General features: G+C 39.5%; 1 protein-coding gene across 9 annotated transcripts in view; it reads left to right on the top strand.

Moving 5' to 3' along the window:
- The window catches only part of anks1b (ankyrin repeat and sterile alpha motif domain containing 1B), a 215,312-nt gene that overhangs the window by 100,345 nt on the left and 89,500 nt on the right, over nt 1-25,467 (top strand). For all 9 annotated transcript variants that reach the window (XM_051077885.1, XM_051077884.1, XM_051077890.1 and 6 more), the window contains exons 11-12: nt 4,441-4,597; nt 15,172-15,308. In XM_051077885.1, the coding sequence (XP_050933842.1) occupies nt 4,441-4,597; nt 15,172-15,308 (294 nt within the window). The remainder of the gene's footprint in view (nt 1-4,440; nt 4,598-15,171; nt 15,309-25,467) is intronic.

Raw genomic sequence — 25,467 nt, 5'->3', positions numbered from 1 at the left:
CAAAGACAAAGGTTGCACTTGTCTCTGTTTCCATCTGAATCCACTCTCACTTCCAGTAACTGCCTTAAGTTGAAAAGCTTTATCTCCTTCTGAGGAACTGCACCCTCTTCCAGCTTCGTGCCATAAAACAATCTAGTCCATTTCCTGGTGACAGACACTGTGAGTTTGCTTACATTCACACAAGAAACCTGGTTTTCTTAGGAAAAATCAAGTCTTGTTGTAACATGGTTACTGTAGATCCATACTTGCAGCAGGTCAGTGCCCAGGGACCACAGATGAGTAATAGCCTTTTGACTAAATCTGGCACATTTACAGACATGTTTATTAGTGTGCATTGTCCCTGTTAAATAAACTAACACAAAAAAATACATGAAATATTTCTTTCCCAGTGCCATCCTCATTCAGAGAACATGGCTTATTTAACTTACTTTAACTGTAGTAGTGATACATCATGCTGTTTCAGCCACACGTACAGAGAGTGTCTGAATTTTAATGATATTTCAGTTCAGCTTCTGTCTACAAGAAGTTACATTTCTATTCTAGTCATTTGCAACCTTGGGATTAAGTTCTCTGTCAACATTTTGAGGAATGTTGATTTTGAAGGTATCAAAAAATGTTCCCACGATATCTGTTCTTGAAATATAGTAGCTGCTTGTAACAATTAAAGCCATGATGCCACATGTTTTATGGTTATGTTTAGACACTTACAGTGCTTGGTTATGGTCAGGGAAAGATCACAGTCACTGTTAGTCAAAAGTGACCCGAAGCATGAGACAGGATGTGTTTAATTTATTAACATTTAAACGAAAACCACAGTCTCAACCAAAGTACTTTTGTTATGTCAATCTAACCACATGGAGGACTCAGGATGCAAACCTCAGTCTCAGGGGTCACCAAAGTCAGGATTCATCCTCTGGGAACCATGCATGTATAGTCAAAATTTTATGACAATCATACAGCCGTACTTAGAAACCGAGTTCAACATACTACAGGGGAAATTGGGTCTTGTTTATCCACCAAAACCCAATTATTGAAAGCAGGTTTCTGGTTTACGTGACATTTAAGAAGTCATCCTCTTGTAGAAATGTGACTGTAACCCTGTTACTGAAGTGGATGTAAACACACTGTGTGTGATACATTGTAGTGAAGGGTAGAGACTCTATCAGCTTTCTTACTTATGGTCTTGTGTTTTTCTATTACAATTATGTTAAAGTCTCAAAATTAATGTGAAGATGACTCATTGCACCTTTAATCTGAGCTGTCAGATGAGTTTAACCGGTGCAGAGTTTTTATGTCCCTGAAAGCAGCAGTGAACCAGCAGCATCTCTTTATGACTCTATCAGTGCACTCTCAGCCTTTCCTTCAGCTCTGTGAGTGAAATCTGCAGCTAACCAGGCTGTCACATCAAATCAGTGTCAGTCGAGACCAGGCCACCTGCAGAGTGAAGGCACAAGAGACAGACTGGATCTCCATTAGCTTGTAATGGCCGTCTAATTGACTCCTGATGGAGATAGAAAAGGGAGGGGGAAAAAGAAGAGAGGGGGGTTTAGTTTGTAGGCCTTTTAATAAAATGTGGTGTGAGTGAGAGAAATCATTAAGAGACTGATTGCTCTATCAGCCAGAATGATTAATCCATTTTGAGTGTGCTCAGTGTGTGATTGATAGCCTGGTGCAGTCTGGGTAATGTAGTAGCAGATGATGACAGGAAGAGTAATGGCTGTTGAATGAGGAAAGGAGGTTGGGTGGGGGGGGGGGACAGAGAGTCAGAGGGTTGAGAAATATATTTGGTGTGGGGTTGAGAGCAGGCGTTTCCACACCCACAACTTATCACCATGGTGACAAGTTTACCACCGATCCCATTAGGAAGGGTACAACCAGGGGCAGGTTGCCAAGTGACACTTCAGAAATGATGATAGAGTGTTGCGTTGTGGGAAAAAGGCAGACATCCAGAGGCTGCGTTGCTGGAAAGAAATGTTTTGTCTCTTTGGCTGCAGTGACGCTCGCCTCTGTAACCTTTTCCCCTGCTTCACATCACTCACTCTTGTTTTTCATTCTTTCTGGGTACACATCTGCCTCGGAGATAAGGGACCTTTTGGTCCACAGCTCGCTCTCTCAGCCCTCTGGGGCTCAACCTTTTCACCAGTGCTGCAAAAAAGTACGATCTGAAATTCTCCTCAAATAACCAGAGAAACATAAAGGTTCCAAAGAAGCATTTCCTTAAACATAAGTCTGAATTAATTGCCTTCAAACAGAGACACAGTGATGTATTTCATTTAGTATGCAAATTGCAATTGAAGCATTTGGCAGACTCTATTCAGAATGACTTACAATAAGCCACACAAAAAGTGCACCAACATTAATTAAGAGAAGTGAATGAAAAGCAAACTTCCTGTTAACAATTTAATAACATACTATTAAGAATAAAAACATCACTTTTGTCCCTGAGCTAGAACTTGTGGTGAGGCCCTGTATCATAAAATTAAATTAAAAAATCTTCAAAAGATTGCATTTAAAAAATTTTATGTGACAAGACAGTTGAGAGACAGAAGGCCAGGAGAAAGAGGGGGGATGTTATGTCGATTGAGGATGCAAGATGGTCAACATAGACTGAGTTACAGCAGTCAAGCCTTGGATGAGCTTCGACCTGCAGCTTCCTCTTGGCGAGCCTTGTTGTGCCTGATCCCTCAGAGGTTGTGGAGAGCAAATCTGCTGGATCACGTTGTGGCTGCTGTGTAGACCATGTCCTACAGCAGCTGTTTAGGATCGCGCTGAGGTTATTGCTGGGAGTCAGGAGAGATGTTAAGAACCACATCCGTAGGAGAAGTGCACCTGTTTTCCTCTTTTGACACATGTAGTTAACAAGTTGACATTTTGCTTGAACTCAGCAATAAATTAGGTAATATCACTGCAACATGAAAAGGTCAGGCATGTAACCATTTTAAGTAAACTGGAGCTTTACTTTCAGCCATCACTCAACTATTTCTTCCACATTGAACATATTCATGTATTAGATCATGTTATGGTTGGTTTGGAATAGGTCACTGACCATATTCATTTTTAGTCTTACCTGTTGGGGTTTAAATGTATGAACCACCTGTTTACACCCAATTCAGACATGCTCCTGGCCCTCTGGAGTTGGTACACAATTGGTTCTCAAAGTGGTCAGGTGCTTGGACCTCAGGATACCTGCTTGCAGGTCTTGTCTTGTCTGGTTCTTTTAGGACAGTGCTTTAATGTTAGACAAAAAGAATACTTTGTCTCAGTCTTTCGAAACATCAGTGGTGGACATGTTAGGGATGAAAGATATATTTCAAAGAAGAAACTGTATGCTGCAGACAAAATACACGCTGTTTTGATGAATTTACCAGGTTTTGAACCCTGTTGCTGTTAACATTAATTTACACCATGTGATGAGACCCTGAAGCTGTTGCACCGTCAAAGGATAGATTTCAACAACAGCCACCTCTTTCATCAACAGAGAGTTAATGGATTGAAATACAACCTTTGTATCTCATATTTTAAGGTTCTAGTTTATAAAACATATCTGAAAAATATCACAGGATTTTGCAGGGTGGATATTTTCTGCCACATTTATCACATTAAAGGAATGAACTTTGATGGACTTATTTTTTTACAAATTGCAGCAATTTCGCTACAATCAAATGTTCACTGAGGACACTTGACTAGCAAATGAATATAAGATTGCCTGTGACTTATCTCTAATCTGCACTAGTCCCAACAATTTTAAAGCAGATGAATGTTGAAAACTTGAGTCTGCGCTTTTTTTTTTCTTCAAAGAAAAGCTTCAGCAAAACCTCGTTGATCACAGTAATCACAGAGAACAAAACCCAGAAGTCCTGAAGGGGCCGTTAAAGAGACTCTACAATAAATTCCAGAGGATTGAAAAGAAGAAAGAAAGAGTTCAAACTCTTTCCCACTCTTTATTTTCAGTGTTTGCCTTGAACATTGGTCTAAATCTTTCACAATAATTGAACTGTGTGAACGTGGTCGGACTTGTATGATAGCCTTGAGCTCAGCTGAGAGATCACTGAGGTGATGTGTTGGGTTGTTTTCTTTTTGTTTCTTATCATGCACCCTGGGCGAAGGTGAACAAAAGATAAAGCTCACAAAATCAAAATAATTCTGTCTGACATTGTGCATCTGCACTCATTGAGAGGCCTCTTCACTTTGCTTTCCAAACACTATTAATTAACATAGTACATCGTGTATGGGTCTGTAATAGACCAGTTTGCCTGCAGTACATAATTAATAATGTAGTTAGTGGTGTGTTTGTGTTTAGTTCAGTTCAATTTAAAACATGCAAATTTATGGCTGCAGGAAACCACTTTGGCCATCACTCTGTTACTGGATGATGTGGTATATTTTCACTACCTGTCCTCACATTTCTCCTTCTCTGTTTCCCCTCTGTGCCTCTTCCAGGACTCAAAGCATTCAGCAGAGATTATCACATCACCCTCTCTGGATGTTTTCCTTCCAGAGGACGAAGACAACCCGTATGAGTCTGTGACCACTGCCGTCACACGCAAACCCTGCTCACTTGATATCAACCACCGGCTCAACACCAGTCCCCGCAATGGTAGGACAAAGTAACAAGCTCAGCTTTCAGTCAGTGTGTCACCTGCAGTTTCACTTTCTAAAACTGGCTGTGGTTGGGTGTGGTTTATTGCATCCAACAATGATGTCACATGATCTTGGATTACATCATTACAGCACAGTGAGATGTAAAACCACTCAGCAAAAACAAGATTCTCCGGGGGGTTGTGAAGTTTCTCTTTAAAACTCTCTCCAGTATTTATTCCTTGTGGATCTTTGTACACACTTTTGTGCCCAATAATTTGACAGAGGAACATATGGTGCCTTCCAGTGTGATTGTGTGAACACAGTAATTCACAAGCAAGAGTCCATATGAACATCCCACTGTTGTGATGATCACGACTTCAGTGGAAGACTTGAACCACCTGAAAGCCAAGCCAAACGTATTGTGTATTCAACATAAACACGAGTTCCATGGCAACAAACAGGTGTGGAAAATGTGGGTGAGAGTGAGAGGTACATTGTTTGGGATACATGCATTGTTGAAATTATGTTTGTAGCACTATTTGGACTGTATTTATTGCTTTAGGGAAAGTTAGTGAAAGGTGATTTATGTTGGAGTGACTGGTTACCTAGTGGTCTTTTAGGGGACAGCCCTAATTGCATGTGATAATGAGTCCCATCTAATCAGAAGACTTATTATCTAATGAATATCACTCTTTAAAGGGGGATTAATTGTTTTTTTAGCAGCACAGCAAACAGCAAACATAATATATTCACATATTATCATTCTATAAAGTTATCACTGCTTTGAAGTTAGCAAACAGTTGCTTATTTATACATTCAACAGGCACAAATCATCATTAACATTTGTTTGGGGTTGTGTTTCTGGCCATACATCGAATATAAGCTCAGTATTCCACTATCTGGATCTTTAGCACCTAACTGTGGCAATATGGTCACCTTTATTTGTCTTTTGTTTTGTACTAGAGGGTCCTGCGGGTTTATCTTGAGTTTTGTTCTTGCAGCTGCTGCCTGAGGATGAGAGCGGTGAGACTGAACCTAAAACCAACACAATGAGCTAAACGACACTAAGAGGCTTTATAAACCTGAGGAGAAACACAGTGTTGGGTAGTGAATACCTGAGCGTTAATCACTTATGAGTGACACCTTGCACATACCCAGTCATTTGATTCATTGTTTATACTGAATGTAGATATTGATTAGTGCAGTTTGAGGAAAATTCTTATTAAAAAGCACCTCCTGTAATTTGACAGTGGCTAAATTTCACCCAAACAGATGAGTCTAGTTACAGAGGAGGAGGTCAAATATTTAATTAGCCACCTCTTCTTGTTATATAGAAATATAAAATAACTATTCAGCACATTATTCCTGATTCTGTTTACTTTTTCACTGCCATCCGCACACTCTTGAAATCTGTTTTCAGGGTTGGATTCAGTGTGAGCTAATCCTCCAGCCTCAGACCTTTGAGTCGATTCTGTTTGCTCATCACTTGTTTGGTCTGCGGCGTTATACTTCGACTCCCACGACAACAAACACCCACAATGTGTTCTTCCCTTTTCACTCAGCTCCCTTAGCGATGCTACACACTGCAGGTTGTCACGGCAACTGCATCACCAGCTGGTGAGTCACCTGTATGTTTCCATGGGAACTGCCTCGCTAGTGACACTCCCCCCCCATCTTTCCCCCTCAAACCCTTCCGCCCCCCTCCAACAGGAGTGGATTGAGGCTATTGTAGAGGCTTGTTTTGTGTGTGTATTCACACGTGTCTCGTCCCACGTTTGGCTGTTAGATCTTGCCTGTGATTGGCTGTAGGACAGAGGAGAACTGAACTGTCAATATACAGCGTAGACTGAGTGTGTGTGTGTGTGTTGTCTCTGTGTGTGTGTGTGCGAGAGAACGAACTGGGAGGTTAGCTGCTTTATGTCAAAGTGTCTTTTGGTAGAAAATTGCTCCACTGACGTAAGTGAACAGTGTGGGTGTTGTGTTTGTTCTCAGCTCTCTGAGCACTGTTACCTGGCCAAATGAGCGAGAGACATAGAGGGAGAATGGAAATGAGAGTGAGCAAGACATCAACCAATAATGAGGTAGCAAAAGAGGCAAGAAAAAACAAAATACCAAAGTCAGAGAAGAGAGAAGAGGTGAGGGAGAACTCCATACATTGCCATGCCATTGGTGAAATTAACTAGAAATGCATTATGCCTTACAGGCTGCAGAGGCTGTCTTGTTGCAGAGAGACAGACTATAATGAAGGGTGAGAGAGAGTCTGAGAAGGAGAGGGGGTAGATTATGCATTCAGCCAACAAAGTTAAAGGGTCGTCTCAGGTTAAGCCATCTACACGAATGTGATTCTGTGACGCAGCAGGAGGGAAAATCCTGGATTCCTGCCTTGAGTCCAATCACATGTCAGACTAATTGGACATGGGTGCGCATCAGTCTCTCTCTATCTGGCTCTGAGAGGAAGGCAGTGATGAAGAAGAAACATGGAGAAAGAGGGATTGAGATGAGAGGGAAAGAGAAGAGCAGAGAGAGACTTGGTGCATTACACTGCAAAAAATGATCTTTCTCTACAAGTCTTCTAGTCTGCTACTGAATCTTAAAATCCTACTTGTGGTTAATATATTGTGTTGTAGGATGCGATCATTTCAATGCAAATGAACTCTTAAACTTAAATGTAGCAACAACATTCAGTTCTGTAGTTAGAGAACATAAAGGGAATAAAAATGAAAATATACCAAAAAGAAAAAAAAAAAAATACAATAGAACAAAAACTGAAGTACACATCATGCACTCAATAATCCTAGCATATTAAGAACAGATTAAGTAGAAATAAATGAGTAGAGGCTTAAAATAACATATTAGTGACAGTGTGATGAGTTTTATGCAAAGTGAATAGACTGAAGGAAAGGAAATAGTATGTAATATTTATGAAAAGAACCAAGATATGAATGTGGTATGAATTTTGTGAAAGTTGGAAAGATAACCAAATCCAAATTGACTTATTTCTGAGGAAAATGATAGTATGATTAAGACACACTGGTAATTTGTTTCAAAGCAGCAAACTGTTAAAGTGTGGCTGACAACACTGCAGGTGTTCTGTGTGTGGTCTTAATGGATTCTCTGCTTGTGTTAGTCCACGTTGCTGCATTAGGTGTGGTGACCTTGATGTAATGAGTCAGTTAAATCAGGACTTTAATGACTTGACGATTGAATACCTATGCTACAAATCTGCTACTTCATTTTTCATACAGTCCTGCTGAATGGTAAAACACATCCTGCTGCTTTCATAATGCAGAAATTGATAGGCATAATCAATAAGACATTTCACATTGTGGCAAGTTGTTCTGTGTGAACATAGAAATGAAATTAATTAAATAAGCTAGTACTACATTGAAGCTATAGTAGCAACATATTATTATTATTTAAGATGCTGTTTATAAATATAACACATGTATATAAATAAGATTTGATAAACAGAGTAATAAAGTTTAACAAAGCTAGACTGTTGCTGATCTAAAGTAATGTTAGCACACAGGCTGTTTCTCATGAGTTTTATACCCAGACACAAGAGTCCCCAGTGGAGGACCAGCTGATTATCATGAGTTGACAAAAGGAAGGATGACAGAGGTTTATAAGTCTAATACAATTTCTCCTTTGTTTGTGTGAATGCTGATTGATCTCAGTGATAAAATGATGCCACACAGTCTTGAAACAAGAGGCCATGATACTATTTTGAGACGCTTGTTGAAGCAAGTCCACTGCACGATAAACTCACCACAGCAGAATTTATCTGTTGGTGTAAGGGGAGAAAAAAACTCAATGTGAGATTGTGGTAATGACTTTTTTTGCAGTGTAAGCCCTGCCTGATATCCACCTGTCCTGTGCTGCTGGCTAGCTGTCTGCAGCTCTGGGCTGCTGCAGTCTCACAGTTGAGGAGACCAAGACACTACAGAGCTCTCCAAAGCCTGTTATCACTGAAACTGCCACCCCAAACAACTTCCTGCGTTCTCATGCCTCTGCCTCTTGGATATCTCACTCCCCCTCCTTCTCTTTTTTTATTTTACTTTCATTCTTTTCCTTTTGTCTTCCTATAGCTGTTGTCTTGAGACGCTCCTCAACCTTTTACAGGCATCATCCCACTTTTGATGCTCCTGTATTCATGAAATATCACATGGGAATGTTGTGCATGATATCCCATTGAACCACATGTCCTACGACAGGACACCTGTCATTTCTGACGGTGAATAAATGGAATTCTCTTCTTTATAATGTAAAGTATGCTTAGTACAGACTCATGTGCATAATCCTGTGACTCACTGAATCCTCAGGAAGTCATTTTGTACATATGCCCAGGATTATACTTATTGTAGTGGATGGACTCTTTTCTGATAGAATTGAATTTGTTTCCAATAAAGGAATCCATTTCTGCTGCAACACCTGGCTGCAGATACATTTAGTGTACATTCTTTTCATTTATTCTACATATGAACAGATTGAGATAAAAATGTGTAGTGCATCCGTACATCAACTGTTAGCAACCAAGGAAAAGGCTCTGTGCATAAATACCTGTAATTCCCTGTAATTCTAACATCTCCTCAAGTAGTGGTGGCTTTTAACTTAATGTTTCTGTTTTTACTGACATTTTCTCAATAACAAACTTTTTCTCTCTGTCTCAGTATTTGGAGATTGCTGCTCCAACCTGGAAATATTTCAGAATTTTTTTTCTATCTAAAGCTAAATCCTTAATGAATAACTCAGCATTTATAATTCTTGTGCTTGAGCTGTTGTAATCAGCTCTACCATAATAGATTTGATCCACGACATTGTGGTTGCAGCAACACAGAAGCATTGCAGATGAGGTGTGATCCTAGAGATAGGGAGACAGGCAGCAGAGTGGTGAAGAGGGACCTGCAGGCGAAGCCTTGCAGCCTCCAGTCACGTATGGTGCAGACGGAAAGCGCAGCACGTTGCCAAGCGGTTAGAGCAAAAATGCTTCTTTTTGTGCTATCGAACGACTCCTCCCGAGATAAACACACACTTGTCCTCAGCTGGTAAACAAGCCGCTGCTGACGTGTGCAACATGAAAGTGCAAACCTGTGTGTCTGTGTGTGTATTTGTGCATATGCGTGTCCTCTAAAATACTTCACAAGTCCTACATGTCATCCCACATATCTCAATGAACTTTTTTTTTTTTCTTTTTTTTTACAAAATAGGCCAAGACACAAGTAAAGATCTTGAAGTTCCAATTTGAGCCAATGGCAGATTTGCAATGTGAAGGAATTTTAATGTCCTGCACATTTAACATTTTTGCATGTCCTGAGCTCTGATGGAGACTCTTTTATCTTTCACATTTAGTCTGGGCATGTATACAGTCTAATTAGGGTTGTTAATATAAAGTATTTAATGCTTTATCACCATCTTGATTGTTGATCATTGGCTGCCACCTGGACTAAGTTAGACATGTAATATGGTGTTATGACAACAATCGCAGCCCTGTTTCATCAATGAATGAGTTCAGGTTAGCCAGTCACAGGTAGCAGTGTTGGTATGTCTAAGGTTTATGAATAAAGGTCTTGCCCTCCAGTGTTGGCTTCCATATTCTGTTCTCTCTAGTGGTTAAAGCAGTGATGTTGCTGCGTCTCACCCCATTTATCCCACTTTGGTTGGCGCTGGAGGCTTAGACTGCCTAATGGCAGCAAGTAGCGACTCCGGGGCTTTGCCATTAAAAGGGTCGAGGCCCATTGGCTTGTTGAGAGAGAGGCAATAGAGTGTCATCCTCTTTGACAGCCACAGGAAATCAATGTTGAGAACTGGTTTGCACATGCTCACACCTGCACAGTTTTTGTTCATTTTTGGATCTCAGATTTCCAGTCAAGATTAGTTTCTGGGTTTTCAAGAAGCTTGGACACTTTTGGTTTGTTTCAGTTTTATGGTATTTATTTTTAACTGTAGATCTGTTCAAATCCCATGAACAAAACAAAACCAACCAAAACCAAAAATATAAGTCTGTGTGTGTGTGTGTGTGTGTGTGTGTGTGTGTGTGTGTGTGTGTGTGTATATATATATTACCAACCTTAGCCTTTGAGCAAACACAAAAGTCAAAAGAAAAGACATTTAATCCTCTAATGTTAAATGAGAACTAGCAAACTGTCCTCACTATAGATTATTTTTAAACATTCAAACCCTGTTGAATTTTTTTTTTTTTTACAGTTGTCCAGTATATGATCAAATTGGAGACACCATGTTCAGATCTTAAAAGTAATTTGCCAGTCTGACATAGAAGAGAACATGTGAGAGGAGCTGCGCACACATGCTTGCACGCACACATTCACACACTCAGATACAGTACACATATGAGATGCTACTTGTCAAAGTGGCATGGAGGCAGAACTGACAGGCTGCAGAACACGTCTGAAATTGACAGTTTTTGTCTTGTTAGGCGGGTAGGAAGAGGACAGCTGATTTGAATGCTTGCTCACACCAAGCACTCAGTTAAACACACTCCTCCTGAACACACTGCTGCATGCCTGCAGTAACAAGCTGTGCAGCTGGCCTCAGATGTACATAGATACGTTTGTGAAAACCAGACTCTGTCTGCTTTATATTAACACACACATACTGCACTGAACTATGTCTGCTTGGCCTGCTAAGACTGTATCTGAATCTGTGAAACCTGTTCAAGTATTTCAAAGTTTCACATTTTTACATATAAACATGAACAAATGGATATAAACAGTTTGTTGTAGTGCCTTACAGTTAGTAAATCTAGACAATCCTGTACGTCTTATGTATATGCACTTAAATATGCACACTCACTCACACAAGCACATATTCGCTTTGGCAAGGAGGACGGAAAGTGTTTCCCAGGAGCCTTAGGCAGATCTAAAGGAAGCACACTCACAAGCACACACACCCACATAGACACACAGACACACACGTCTCACATCCATCATCAAAGCCTCAGCGTTGACAGGCTTATTTACTCAATAGGACAAAACCTCAGTCTCTATCTATATATATCCCTCTGTTGCATCCTTCTTTTCTTCTCTCTTTCTCTCATTTTTCAGTTTTTATTTTATCTATTTACGCCCACATTTAATCATTGATTTAGCTCCAGGCGCATCCTTTATGGTGTGTGTCTATTTGTATGTGTGTGTGTCTGCACCCGTGTGCACTCACACAGTAAAATCCAGTGAGTACCTCTGTCTGTGTTTGCACATGCAAGCATACACACATGAAGACACACACATGCATACGCATACAGATGTGAGGGCATGCTGTGAAGCGGCACTTTCCCTGAAGGAATAATACGTGTGTGATTATCTGCAGCCAGACTGTTGGAATTCAAAATAAATATGTGAAGCTGAAAATTTCTAAAGCAGGAGCAGGCGTTTTCACATATACAGCAGCTTCATGATGGAGGAGTAAGAATGGGAAAAAGTGCAGAAAGAATCTTTTGCGAAAAAGTTTATTTTGGGGCTGAGTTTTATTTATTAAATTGTGTTTGTTGTGTCTTTAAATGTGCTCCATGAGACCTACACCTTGGTGAAGACTGGCCCTTTCTTTGTCTCTATCTCTATCTTGTGCTAGTACTGTATATTGTTACTGATAGTGTTTTGTCAAGGCTAAGATTGCATCTCCAATAACTTTCACCGCTTTGTGTTGCAAAGAGGATGTGTATTTGCTGCTGCATGAATTTCTTTTTTATTTCGTTCACTTTATTGAAGAACTGAGTCAGAATATTATTTCCCACAGTCCTTGCATCAGATCTAATGATCAGTGAATAAGATCGACGGCCTTTTAAACCTGACTTCACACACACAGTTCAAAGTAAGTTGTCTAAATACTGCTGACCAGACAGCAAAGAAACTGAAGTCTTTTTTCTTGCTTTTTTGGAAAAAGACGAGGCAATGAAGTCACCGACACAAGCAAAGGAATAAGGATTGGAAAGCGTACAAGCTGTTCTTTTAATTTTCCACTCATCTCTTAAGTCATTCAGATGTAACGATCCACCAGCAACAAATGAGCAGTTGATCAAAGAAGTCATTAAAAGAGGTGTGAAAGGTGTCGTGTCAGCTAAGTACAAGTTCTTGAAATTGGATGCTGATTAACTTAACCATGTTAGATCTACTATCTAGATCTAGGGCCCTGTCTCCCACTGAGGTCACTTACATGATGTTCTCTATACTTCATTAATTCTATGTTTAGAGTCCTGGCTACAGCCCTGCTATTGTCCTGCTTCTCTGATGGTGTTCTAAAACAATAAGATGCATGTCCTGAGGAACTATGTCATAATCAGGAATCAAAAATAAGGGAGTTTAACTTAAAGAGTGAGATTGATCAGTCAGGCACAGATTCTGTGAAAAAGCAAATGCTAGAAACAGAAAAGTGAAAAATGAAATTTAATTCTTCCATCTGACTCTGTTCCGTGTGTTAGCAATAAATATGACGCCTCTCTTCTACTCTCTGTCACCTGTTTTATGAGACCAAATACATGATGATTAAAATTCCTCCTCAGCATCCTAAACATCCTGGCAGATATAATGTAGAGGTCTTTGCATCCCATTAAATAACAGGAAACTACATCATTATCAGTGTCATTAACCATAACATCTTCATCATCAGCCCCACAATTTTTATTCCTGTGTCTTTGTTCTTTCTGAGTATGTGAAGAGGATTTGTGGGAGTTGTGAAAAGTCACACCTTCAACCGCATTCAAAGTTAAAATAACAAGGAATACTGTTTTTACTTCCTGGTTTTGATTTTAAAATGTGACAGTGATCTTTGAAATACTGTATCTTTAAGAAACAATCTCTCCACAGCAGATACATGACTCTACTATTACTGATGTTATTGTGTGTGTGTGTCCTGGCTGGATTTCACACCATAATTGGATGATATTCTGGCATCGGATAGGATCCATGTAGGCAGGTGGCAGCTGACAGAAAGCTATGTGTGTGTGTGTGTGTGTGTGTGTGTGTGTGTGTGTGTGTGTGTCTGTCTCTGTGTGCGAGTGTGTGTGTGTCAGCACCTCTGACAACAGTATTTTGGGAGAGATGTTTTGTTCTGTGTTTTGTGTCTCCTTCAGTTGATTAAGACAGATGCTTTCTCCCTCTGAAATTTAATTCGGGCTACTTCAGCACTTCCTCCTCCTTTGTTCCCTTCTTCTTTTTCTTCTTGTGTTTTTTATTTTTTTTACTTCCCTTCTATTAAATGATCATACGCTTGGGAAATTAGCTCTGACACGCAGATCTGCACTCAGCTACAAACACACACACTTGTGTGTCTGAAGGGAAACTGAGAGAGATATCAAACTGTACTGGGCAGCCATCATATTTTCCTGCTGTGGTTGTTGCTGAGGCTTGTCAGTTTACAAAATACACTCTCCTCACCTCTCTCCCATATTAACACATCTCTGTGATTGCATATGTACTATTAGGAGGAAATATTCTGTGTGACACATCAGGTGTTGGGCTGAACCTTCTTTTTCGTTTCTTACTTTACTCAAAGTTGCACCAATGAGTCATTTTTCTGCCAGTATAGCATAAAAGTGAGTTGCTGTCACAATTCCATAGGAACCCTAACTCCCCCAAACTAAAGTGACTGAGAAAAGTTTCAAGAAGACAATTAGTGTGAGAACAAGGAGCAGTGGCTTCAGAACTGGGATTATGCTGCACAAGCTCTTTGGAGTAAAATTGCATCAATTTTATTCCTTTTTGGAACAAAAAAAAAGATCACCAGCTACCTCAATTGTTTTGGACAAGACTGAAATGTCGTTTCAGGTAAATCATGCAGGTGATATTGATATACAAATTTGTTGTTTATCATTTATTTGACTCACATAAGGGTGAGCAGATAATGGCTGTATCTGGAGTAAAGAATTAATATCATAGCTTTAAATTTTTATGGTACATTTTTCCTCCTTTAATAGATTTTGGCAAAGAAACTAATTATATAAATATATAAACAGGGATTATAGTTTTTACACTGTTTTTGCAGCAGTATTGAAAATAAAAGTACATTTTAGTTAGATGTTAACTTTAATGATTCTTCTCTTGAACTTTTTTAGCCTTGTCAGGGGCATGTTGGTCAGTCAGTCCACTAGTTTGGTCAACACTAAAATATTACAACAACTATTGGGTTTAGTTCAGACCTTCATGTTTTCCTCAGGATGACATGTTGACAACTTTGATAATCCTCTGACTTTTCATCTCAACTGTACTTTGTTTAGTGTTTTTGTTACAAATGTTAGCATGCTAATTGACTAAAATAAGATGAGGAATGTGGTAAATGATCAAAGTAAATGTTGGGACATATTAAAGAAGCTTTTGCTAGGAGTGGAGTTAAACCTTCCTTGAACAGTGTTTTAAAAGACTCCCAGGTTCTTTGCATAATCTGGTGGGCACAGTTCAATTTGTGTCGTTGCTGTTAAATCTCACCAGCACCGCAGGGCTGTGACATCACCAGCCTAACTGATGGACCTGACCAATCACCTGTTACTGATCTGCTGTTGCTTCCTTGTCACCGGTGCCTGCTCCGATGATGGTAAAACTGAAGAGTAACTTTACTCAGATCTCCCCCCTCTCTCTCTACAAGGTCACTTGTCCCATGTAACGGAGAGTGAGGGGGAGCCCGGTAACCATGGCAACTGCTCAACAGGCCCCACTCCAGACTGCTCGCCCCCCTCCCCCGACACGGCCCTGAAGAACATCGAGAGAGTCATCCGCCCACAGGTGAGTGCACACAGATACACACACTAATGAATGTGTTGCAGAGGCACCTGATGCATTATTGAACATCACAGTATCCACCCACAAGCAGCTTAAACACCTGCCCCCACACACACACACACACAATGGTAAATATCTCTCTCTGTTTTCACTCCCTGTGATTGTCTCCCTCAGTTTCATTTCATCTACACCCCTCTCTCTGTTTCTGCGGCGTTGTCAGTCACTCTTACAGTATATTAGAGTTTGAAGAATCTGAGCCTCCTGTTATGTTTATGCATCTAAACATCGTCTGCTGGTTACAGAAACCCAGAAGAGCCCATATCCTGGGTTTCAGAGCTTGTTACTGTGAAAGAAGCCATAATACTGAGGATGTAAACACAAACAAGCAGCCTCCTGAACAATGTCAGCTAATAGGAATGGAAATCAGTTTTGTTTGATTTCCATTATCCGGAAATAATAGCTGTGATTTGATTCAGAATATGTTCAGTGCAACCTCAATTCTTGATTCACTAAACATGCCGCCAGTTTTATCCATGAATGCGTTTTCCTTTTTTTCTCTCTAAAATGCACAGTGTATTTTTGTATAATGAAGTGTTCAGATTTATATCAAAGCTGCAGTTCACACAGTCTCTTGCGACCACACATGTAAACATGTACAATTGCATAATTATGGCTTTTACATATTGTGGTCTGCAGTCACCCCACACTTCTTGTGCACGCCTGCACGCTTGTTAAAGATTGGGTTGTTGGTCTGTGTCACCTCCAAACCCATCACCCACTCTGCCTTCTCTTCCAAAAACATACAAACAGCCAGATAGTCAACATACATGTGCTGTAGAATGGGGACATGCAACCACTGTGAAAGTTCTTAACAGGAAACATTAAATGCATTTTTCACACTTTTGACAACTTTCAACTGTTTTCCCATGAAAAGTGACTTAGAGCAACTGCAACTCTTGAAAGGAAGAGTATGTTCACATTAATCCCTGCAGACAGAGATGGTGCATGGTGTAGTGACATGCTGAGCCTTGACTCCATCAGTTGTTGCAGTGTCGCTTATTTTTGACAAATTATTTCAGTTACCTTAACTGCTTGTTTGTCAATATTTTAGTCAAATGTTTGCTTTAATAGGGTTATCTTAGTTTTTATGTTGCAGCAGACTAAAAACATGAGTAAACCCCCCCTGCATTACTGCACAGTATACTGCAGTAAGAGCCAGGAAATAGGTATAGTGTATTAGCCCACAACGATTTTTGATTCAGAATTATAGAGGCTAAGAGGCTTAGAATCTTCTTACATAAACCAGTATCTTCTCTATCAAAATTTGAACTGGTGCATTTTTAACACAGTTAAATAGTAGCTGGACATCGTCTAAACCCTTTAATCAATGATTTGATTGTTAAAGTGAAGGTCTGACGTGGATAACACAGAGAATGTAGTGTCAAAGGCGATCCAGAGGGAGAAGCCAAATCCAGCAGACCGTTAAAATTCAGTGTCCAGGCAGCCTGAAGCTAAGGCAGGTTCATCATCTCCTGCTGAAAATATGATACAGAAATGACTCACGCATATTTTTGTGGAATCTAATAAAAATGCTGCATTAGGATTATTTCAGGGACAGAATCTCCCGGGAAACCAGTGTAGTGTTAAAGAAATATGCAATAAATATGAATCAGTATAATCATATCAGAAGTGGACAACATTGTTGTGTACACCTGAGAAAACTTCACTGTCTCTGCTACTTCTGGAACAAACAACAGCAGAATAGATTAATAACATGTCACTGATCATGAATAACCTCAAATTAACATTCAGAAATTCAAATGCAACAACAAATCAACCTCATTAGTGACTCGAGATTAATTTAGTCTTCTCACTTCTGTCACTGGGAAGATAGTATCAGACGCAATGTTTCTCACCTACATGATTAAAGGCAGTTGTTTTCTCAGTCAGCGGATGATGTGTGACATAACACTGACAAAATATCCATCTTCAACTGCGTGTTCAGTGTAGTGATTAATCTTAAAATATTAGTTATCTGAAGCACAAGAAAAAGCTGTGGCAGTGGAGTGAAATAATTACCTTGTAAGTTTTTTTTCCAACTATTTTTTTGTATCAGATGTTTCTTCCAAATTAAAGACAATTTGTTTCCCGTAACTTTTAAGAACATAAGAGTTAAAGAGACTAAACGACTTCCAAAGATGGACAGCTTCTTTAAATCCACTTCTTACTGTCAAATCCTCACTAACCTCAACATCTTCTTTCACCCTTTTGTTTCCTTACCTCGCCTCCTCTCCCATCATCCCCCCTCATCATGGGCCTATCTTTGGCATGTTAACTAATGTGTGTAGAGGGATCACATGTGGGGCCCAGCGGGTCTCTGCTCAGCTTGAAGCGTACATAATCAAGGAGCACAGGAATTACATTTTATAGCGCCTAATTAATTCTCTAGAATTCATTTCATTTCATTTTAGTGCTCCCGCTGGCTATTTCATCAGTACACACTGTACACCGAACACTCAGGCTAACATGCACATAAACACATATTTAGGACGCATATAACAGGTCTGGTATAACTCCATAATCCTTTCTGTTTTCAGTATTAGAGGAGGTTTTCAGCTATAGTAGGGATTAAATTTCACAGTTTATAAACATGATGATACTATGTAAGGATGATTTGATCAGTTGGTTTCGCTGCCATCTTGCAAACACTTATAATGTTAAACCATATCCAGTAATAAAATTCACTGGGTAGGTCTTTCTGGAAACTGAATAATCCATCTATAGGATATCTTTGGGGAGCTTCATATTAATATTTCAGGGTGACTACTGTATTACTTACACTTCACAAACTGTTGAATTAATCACTCTGTCTGTTGTTAATATTCTGCTTAGTTTTACAGCCTTATCTTTTACTAGTGCATTTCATAAAAGTGACAGTAAATGACAAGACTTAATTGGTCACAGTGTTTGTAGTTTATGTTAAAATCATTATAATTGTTCTGCTTCTTCTATGATGCCACTTTGTCATCGTCATTTCAATATAGAGTTAATAAACCATCTAAGACAGCCAGGTGAAGTAGAGCAAGGCAGAGCTCACAGGCACTTCAACAGGATTTTGTCGCAGTGCAACTCTAAAATAACCCGTTGACTCTGTATGATGAACCTGAGTTGAAGTTTTGAGCAGTGACAGCAGCACAGCTCCAGGGATGGGAATGTAGGTCTGTCTGCCAGTTTTTGGGTGAAATATCCCAACAACTACTGGATGGATTGTCATGACATTTGATACAGACACTCTTGTCCCCTGCAGGGTGAACTGCAATAACTTCTGCAGCACTTTCCTTTCTGACCTCACACCTGTAAAACTAACTAACAAGCCCATAAACTTGGCATGCCAACACATTAGACTAAGATAGTGAAGAGGGGAAACATTATACTTTCTAAACATCAGCATATTAGCGTTGTCATTGTGAGGATGTTAGCATGCTGACATTAGCATTTAGCTCAAAGTACTGCTGTATAGCCTCACAGAGCTGCTAGCATGGCTCAATTCTTTATTTGATGAATATCCAGGTTGATAACACTAATAGTTACTCTGACATTACTTTTGCTCATATTGGAAATATGAAATAGGTAGAGTTCATTTCAATCCACTGGTGTATTTTTCATCAAATAGGCAAAGTGACAGATGAGTTAAGACTCAGTCACTTGCCACCATGGATATTTTTTGCAGTGGGTAATCGTCCCTCCCCCTGTGACAAAGCTCCCTGAAGGCTGTTGCTGTAAATAAAAATGTGTTCTGAGTAATTCTGCTCTTTAAATCTGGGTTTAAAAGAAATTATTTAGCGCATGTGCCACTAATGCTGCTGCAGTATTGACCACAAGCCAGTAGCTGATAAAAAACACATGCGATGACTTAGTAAAAGCATGAAGAGATCATACAGGCTATATTGACTGAAATCCATGGGCTTAATGTTTGGGTTGTTTTTATGTCTTTATCCTTTGCGTCTTGTCCAAACTGTCAGCTGGACATATTAGATGTCCTCGGGCTCTTGATCTCGCCTCTTATTGGCAAATCGGATGTGAAACACAGAAAGAATGAAAGAGTAATCAGATGGATATAAAGACGTAGAAAGAGACACATACACTGCATCATGGGGTTATCAGTTTCATACCCACTGGCTCAGTGTCCTACTTTGCAGCGTGTGTGTGTGACTGTGTGTGTATCTTAGCAGTGAAGTTTTAACAGCCATTACTTACTTATGAGAGATTCCTGGTCACAGCGAACACATGATAGAACTCGTGTTTGTGCCCACGAAGGCTAAAGCTGGTATCTCAGACAATCACATGGTCACATAAGACGTGACAAAATGCACACACGTCTACATAACATCTTGCTCCTTTTCTATCTTTGTGAGGACCAGTTTGTGTGTCACATCTAAAACGATGAGGACATTTTTACCCTCTGAGAGTCGTCTTCTTCTAAATGCTGTTTGAGGGTTAAGGCAGCCTTTGGATCAACATTAACACTGTATCAAAAAGCAGTCTCTTCATTCATTGCTCTGGTGTAGTCCCACTTTGTGCCTCTCATATATTACCATTACATTTGAGTCACAGAGCTAAGCATCTGTCTTTATGAAAGATGAATATATCCCTGGTGATTTAAAAAACCCAGGACTTCATGTAGCAACTCTTGGAGATCTTTCCAAATTCTCTTTAAAATATTTTGTTGGCTGTAGCCTAAAAAAGATTTTAACTTGTTTCCCAAGCAGCTCCTTTTCCTACAACTGTACCTAGAAATTAGATTTGTCCTTGCTTGTTTTGTGCAAGGCAAATCAGAATTTAAACGTTTTGTCATCTGAATTTATTTTCCATTTGTTTATATTTTCATACATAATAAAATGCTTTTGTTTTTCTGGCATGGTACAAAATGAACAAGACAGTCAGTCATTTCTGGATACCGTGTTCAGACAGAGTCACAACTTGGAAATATAGTCTTTGAAAAGGAGGAGAACAGAGGCAAGTGTTGTTAAACGTCTCTCTGGATTTATTTTAAGACAGTCAAGCATATATCTTTTAGAAAAATGGATGTTTAGCTCTGTAACATGAGTGTAATGTTGACACATGAGAAGCATAAACCACTGATGAAGGGCTACTGATGGCACAATGTGGGGGCCACAGAGGATTGTGGCTCATCTTTTACCCCACATTGCACTGTTATCAGGAGCGTTGAGTAATCAGATATGATATAAGTGCTACATGGTATTTCATTGTATTTCATTTCTCCTTAGACCTGTGGTTCAGAGAAGGAAAAACTTCCAAAAAATCCCTTTAATGAGGACAAAAAAGGAAGAAACCTCAGGTAGAGCAACAGAAGAAGAATGCAACAGATACAGTATGTACAAACAGTGTAGACAGAAATAACAGTAAAAAGAATGGAAATACAGTGTTAGATAGATAGACTGCACGCATGTTAGAGCTTGCAGCCAGGGAATGCGTTACATTGAAGGTCCTCACATTTATAGAATAAATAGAAATGTGTGAGTCTCTGTCTGTGGCACAGTTATGGAGAACAGCTTCTGTTTGTCATTGCTTCCCAAGTGTGACTGAGCATCATATTGGGGCACACACACACACACACATATGCATGCATGAGCACATTTTTTCATATGTATGAACACATACAAAGGATGCACACAATGACAGTCTGGTAAAGCATGTAGCTTTTCTGACCGCAGACACACACACACACACACACACACACACACACACTCACTCAGAGTGAAACATAGATAAAGCACTGGTTTCTGATGCTTCACGCAGGCGTGAAGATAATAGATATTTTTCCCATACAGAGGTTGAGAGGATGCAGAGACACATACAAATCACTTGATAGTAAATGTACTGAATATGACACAGCTGTCACGTACTGTAGGAGGAAGAAAAGTCTGGAAGAGCTTTAAGAAGACAGATAGTATCCACTTTATTTCATCAGAATCCATCAGGACAATCTGCCTGAGGAAACTGGATGAATTATGCTCTCAACTCCCCAATTTACAGTGGACAAGGTACTCTTGAACACTTACAGAGCATTATTTTCAATCAGTCCATCCTTGATGGAGAAAAAAAGGGTATTGATTTTAGTGTATTTCTTAAAATGAAGATGTTTTTTTTTTTTTTGGCCAACTCAAGAAACCTTAAAGGTGATATGTATAATTTTAACATCACTGTAGAGTAATTTTGTGATGACAGCATAATTATAGTAAACAAACCAGTGCAAAGATACACTTTTTCTCTGTACTGCTGAGCCAGTGCTAGTGGTGTGTCTGTTGGAATAAAGACAGTAAAAATGTATCTGTCTTCATGCAAATTGAGCTATGAAAGAATGTGTTCTCACACATTACCGTGATTTGGAATTAATTGGTACCATTTTTTTTAACAGGTGGTGAACAAATGACTCCAGTAGGACATTTGCTAACATATTAGCTACACACCATAAGCAGATACTGTGCTAAAAGTCAGTTATAAGTTGAGAGGCTGAAAAACCTGGAAAATTGTTTAACTAATTAATCAATCAAAAATGCCAAACAGTCCTTATGTTCCAACTTCTCAAAAGTGAGTATGTGCTTATTTTCTCTTTCTCTATATTTGGCTCTTTCGGACAAGCAAGCAAATAGAAGATATTATGTTTGGCTTTGTGAACTTGTGATGAGACATTTTCCCATATTTTCTGAGATTTTATAAACCGCGTTGTTGATCAATTAGACATTTTAGACATTTTTTCCAATACATTCCAATTCGTGGAACTTGCGGAGCTGTGAGACATTTTTTTTTCACCATAAAATCTCCTGATTCTTTAATAAGACACTTCACTAATCACTTTGGCATTTAGAGCTCATTAATCTGTTCACACACATCAATCACTTAGCTGCTGTGACTGTGTTTGTGCTGAATACACACACACACATACACACATACAGACACATAGTCACTTGATGATCCCTACCTGACAGTGTTGCTTCAGTCTGTTAATCTTCCAGCAAATCTGCATGGATCTGTGCGTAATTGCAGTAGGTGTGTGCACTGTGCAGTTCTAGGAATATGACGCCGCATTTGTGCCAGCTCTGAATCAAGCCCATACTGTACTGCTGCTGAGACCACACATGCAGAAACACACACATGCACACAGTCAATAAAACAATCATGGCACATGAACACGCTGTTTGGATTCAGGGGATGGTGGCAAGAACAGAGAGTAGCGAAAGTAAAAAGAGAGAAAATAGAGAGAGGTGGACCCATAAGGTGAAAAAAACATTCATTTACTCTCACTTTCGTTGGTCAGCTCATTCCTCTCATCATAGCTTGCGGCTTACTGCACTCCACCTGAACGTATAAGTTGCTCGAACACCTAGGTGACCTTTGTGTGTCTGTGTGTGTGGTTCTTAAAGATTTGCTTCTCCAGCCAGCAGGATGCCTGTGGCCTCAGAGGCAGGACGTGGGTCATATGCTGCTAATTGAACTGACTCAAGCTAATGCCAAAAGCTCTCCAGTGGAGTTTACACATCTGAGCTGTTTCATGGCATTTCCACCCGCGTTGAAAGGATTTGTATGTAGCATTTTGATGATTTCAATAAATCCTGCCAGTCATTCACCTCATTAATTATGAGCAAAGTGGACAGCTACACTCTGCTTGCCTCTGCACTGCATTTTAAATTGTGTGCCACTAAAGATTTGGCAGGAAAACTTCATGCTTTAATGCTGTATGTCAGACAGACGGTGAATTACTTCCAGTTCAAAGTGAGCTACACTAAATCTTCCTGCATTTTTCCCAATTTCAGATGATGGACAAAGTGAAAGGCTGTTTCATCTGACTGAAGGAAAGAGTATATGCACACAGGTGGAGTGATAGGAGATGATGAAAGGGAAGACTGTGACAGTCGTTAAAAACAAGCTTCTTGCTCTGATAATTTCAGACCAATGATCTTAGACGATGATCTGAACCACTGCCATCTCAAACTGAACTTTGTGATATCTGTTTCATATCTCAAATAATGCTTGATTTCTGCTAGGTTACAGGTTATTTCTGGCCTTTTTGGACTTTTGTTAAGTATTTAGAGGAATTCTCGCAATATAACTAGTAGGAAAGATCATTGACAGTCAGGACAGTGGCACATTAAGCTGATGAAACAAGTGCTAATGTCACATCATAGTAAACTTATCAGTAATTTACTGTACAGCCTCAAAAAATATGCCAGTTGAGCATCATGGGACCAAAGCCAAAGTTCTCTGAAATATTTTTTTTAGTTTTTAGAAACATATAACATAACTTATCAGAAATATGTTTTTGATTTAGAAAACCACCACCCAACCTTAAATAAATATTGAGTTGGACACAAACATGTGTGACATGGCAATAACAACCAGATGTGAAGAACTGAACCGAAAGAGACTAAAACTTTTCAGTATTCCTTGGAAAAAAGTTAGGGCTTGTTTTATTTAACCCAAAAATTAAAGGTGACTTCATACATTACCCTTGACTGCTCCTCCTCCTGCATATATCATGACTTAGCAGTAAACTATTATATTGTCTCTCTCTTGCATTTCCAACATGCAACAAGAGGGAAAAAGAAGGATCTTTAAACCAGCATGTCAGGGGAACAACAGCCTTTTTGATTAAAGTGGAGGGATGAGAGCACATCAAGTAATTCAGTGACTGTGGATGGAGCATGGGTGTATTGCGAGATGAGGGACACATGGATGCATGAGGCACGTTTTAGCCTTTAGAAGTGGCACTATATATGTAAATGTCGCTGAAATTGTTGTCACCTGAGAGGCTCATCTGAGCTGAAACTTTTTGAAAGCGTTTCTTGAAGAGAATAAAAAGGAAGTTTGATCTCATCACAAGAAAAAGGCGAAAGAAAAGATGAGAGGCGAAATGTATCAGAGGAAAATGGGAATGCAGAGTCAAGAGCTGAATAGTAGAATAATAGTTTAAGAGTTGCAGTTAAGAGTTTGCTCTGGATGTGAAGAGAAAAGGGTTTGGATGTTTACTCCTTTTATATTCTATTCTCTTGTTCATGTCTGCATGCTGATGTGCTTTCTGCTCTGCTCCCCCGAGCTTTTTGTCCTCTGAGTTTGTGTGTTTACATCTTTATGTGGACGTGTGGCACAACTGAAATAAAGATGAGAATGGCATGAGAATGGGAAAGAAATAAAAACGATGGCTACAAGAGATATGTGCATTGCTCCATATTCAGCACCATTAAGTCTAAACTACTGTAAACAGAAGAGTTGCACCAACAACTGACAATATCAGTTAGAACCATTATGAAAATTACCTTCCAGTCCCCAGCTCATGTTGAATTGCTGAATTAGTTAGTCATTAAAGAGACTTAATGGAAATGGCAACATTTTGGGATAAATACTTTCCACTTTTTGGTACAATTAACATGCGTTATATGTTTTTTAGCATTGTTAACAGTTTGCACAGTAAATTCTGCTTCTGTTCAAGTTCCATTCATCAGCAATAGATGCATTTGTTCTCCAGCTCCACAATATCTGATCTGGAATTCATGATAATTTAATGATAGTTGATTATCATATTATTAATTAACACACAATTCCTCAATTTCACAGAGAAATAAGCAATTTTCACTGCGTGCAGGCAAACTCAAACTGCAGAAGCACATCTCACCTCGTCTTAGGTGAGGAATTACATTTTTTAGCTAATGGGTATGTCATTTATTAGCACCTAAACACATTAGTGAAGTGTTAATCGGCATGTTTTCCCCCAGGGATGCTGAGGCAGGCGGGGAAAATGTTTTTTGTTGTAGTTTAGTCAGGCATGGAGGACCTCCCTGCCTGTGTATGTGTGTGTGTGTCATTGTGTGTGCATCTGTGTGTCTGTGCTCATTAATCCCCTTCCAATCGGCCATGACATGTTCATTAGCCTGCTGCCCGTTTGCATTGTTAACGCTAAGTCTCAGTCAGAACCACAGTACGTGCATATGTGTGTATGTGTGTGTTAATGTGCATGTGTGAGCTCTTAATAAGCACGACTCCAGAGAGAAGACACCTTTAGTTGTTAGAGAGAAGCAGAAGCAAAATACACAGAGACAAGGCAGCAATAAGTGCAGGAATAAAAATATGCTTAAACGATGAATAG

Source organism: Lates calcarifer, linkage group LG18 (assembly GCF_001640805.2).
Source record: "Lates calcarifer isolate ASB-BC8 linkage group LG18, TLL_Latcal_v3, whole genome shotgun sequence".
NCBI lineage: Eukaryota > Metazoa > Chordata > Actinopteri > Centropomidae > Lates > Lates calcarifer.
The sequence above is the reverse complement of the archived record's forward strand: the minus strand, read 5'-3'. Positions and strand labels throughout refer to the sequence as shown.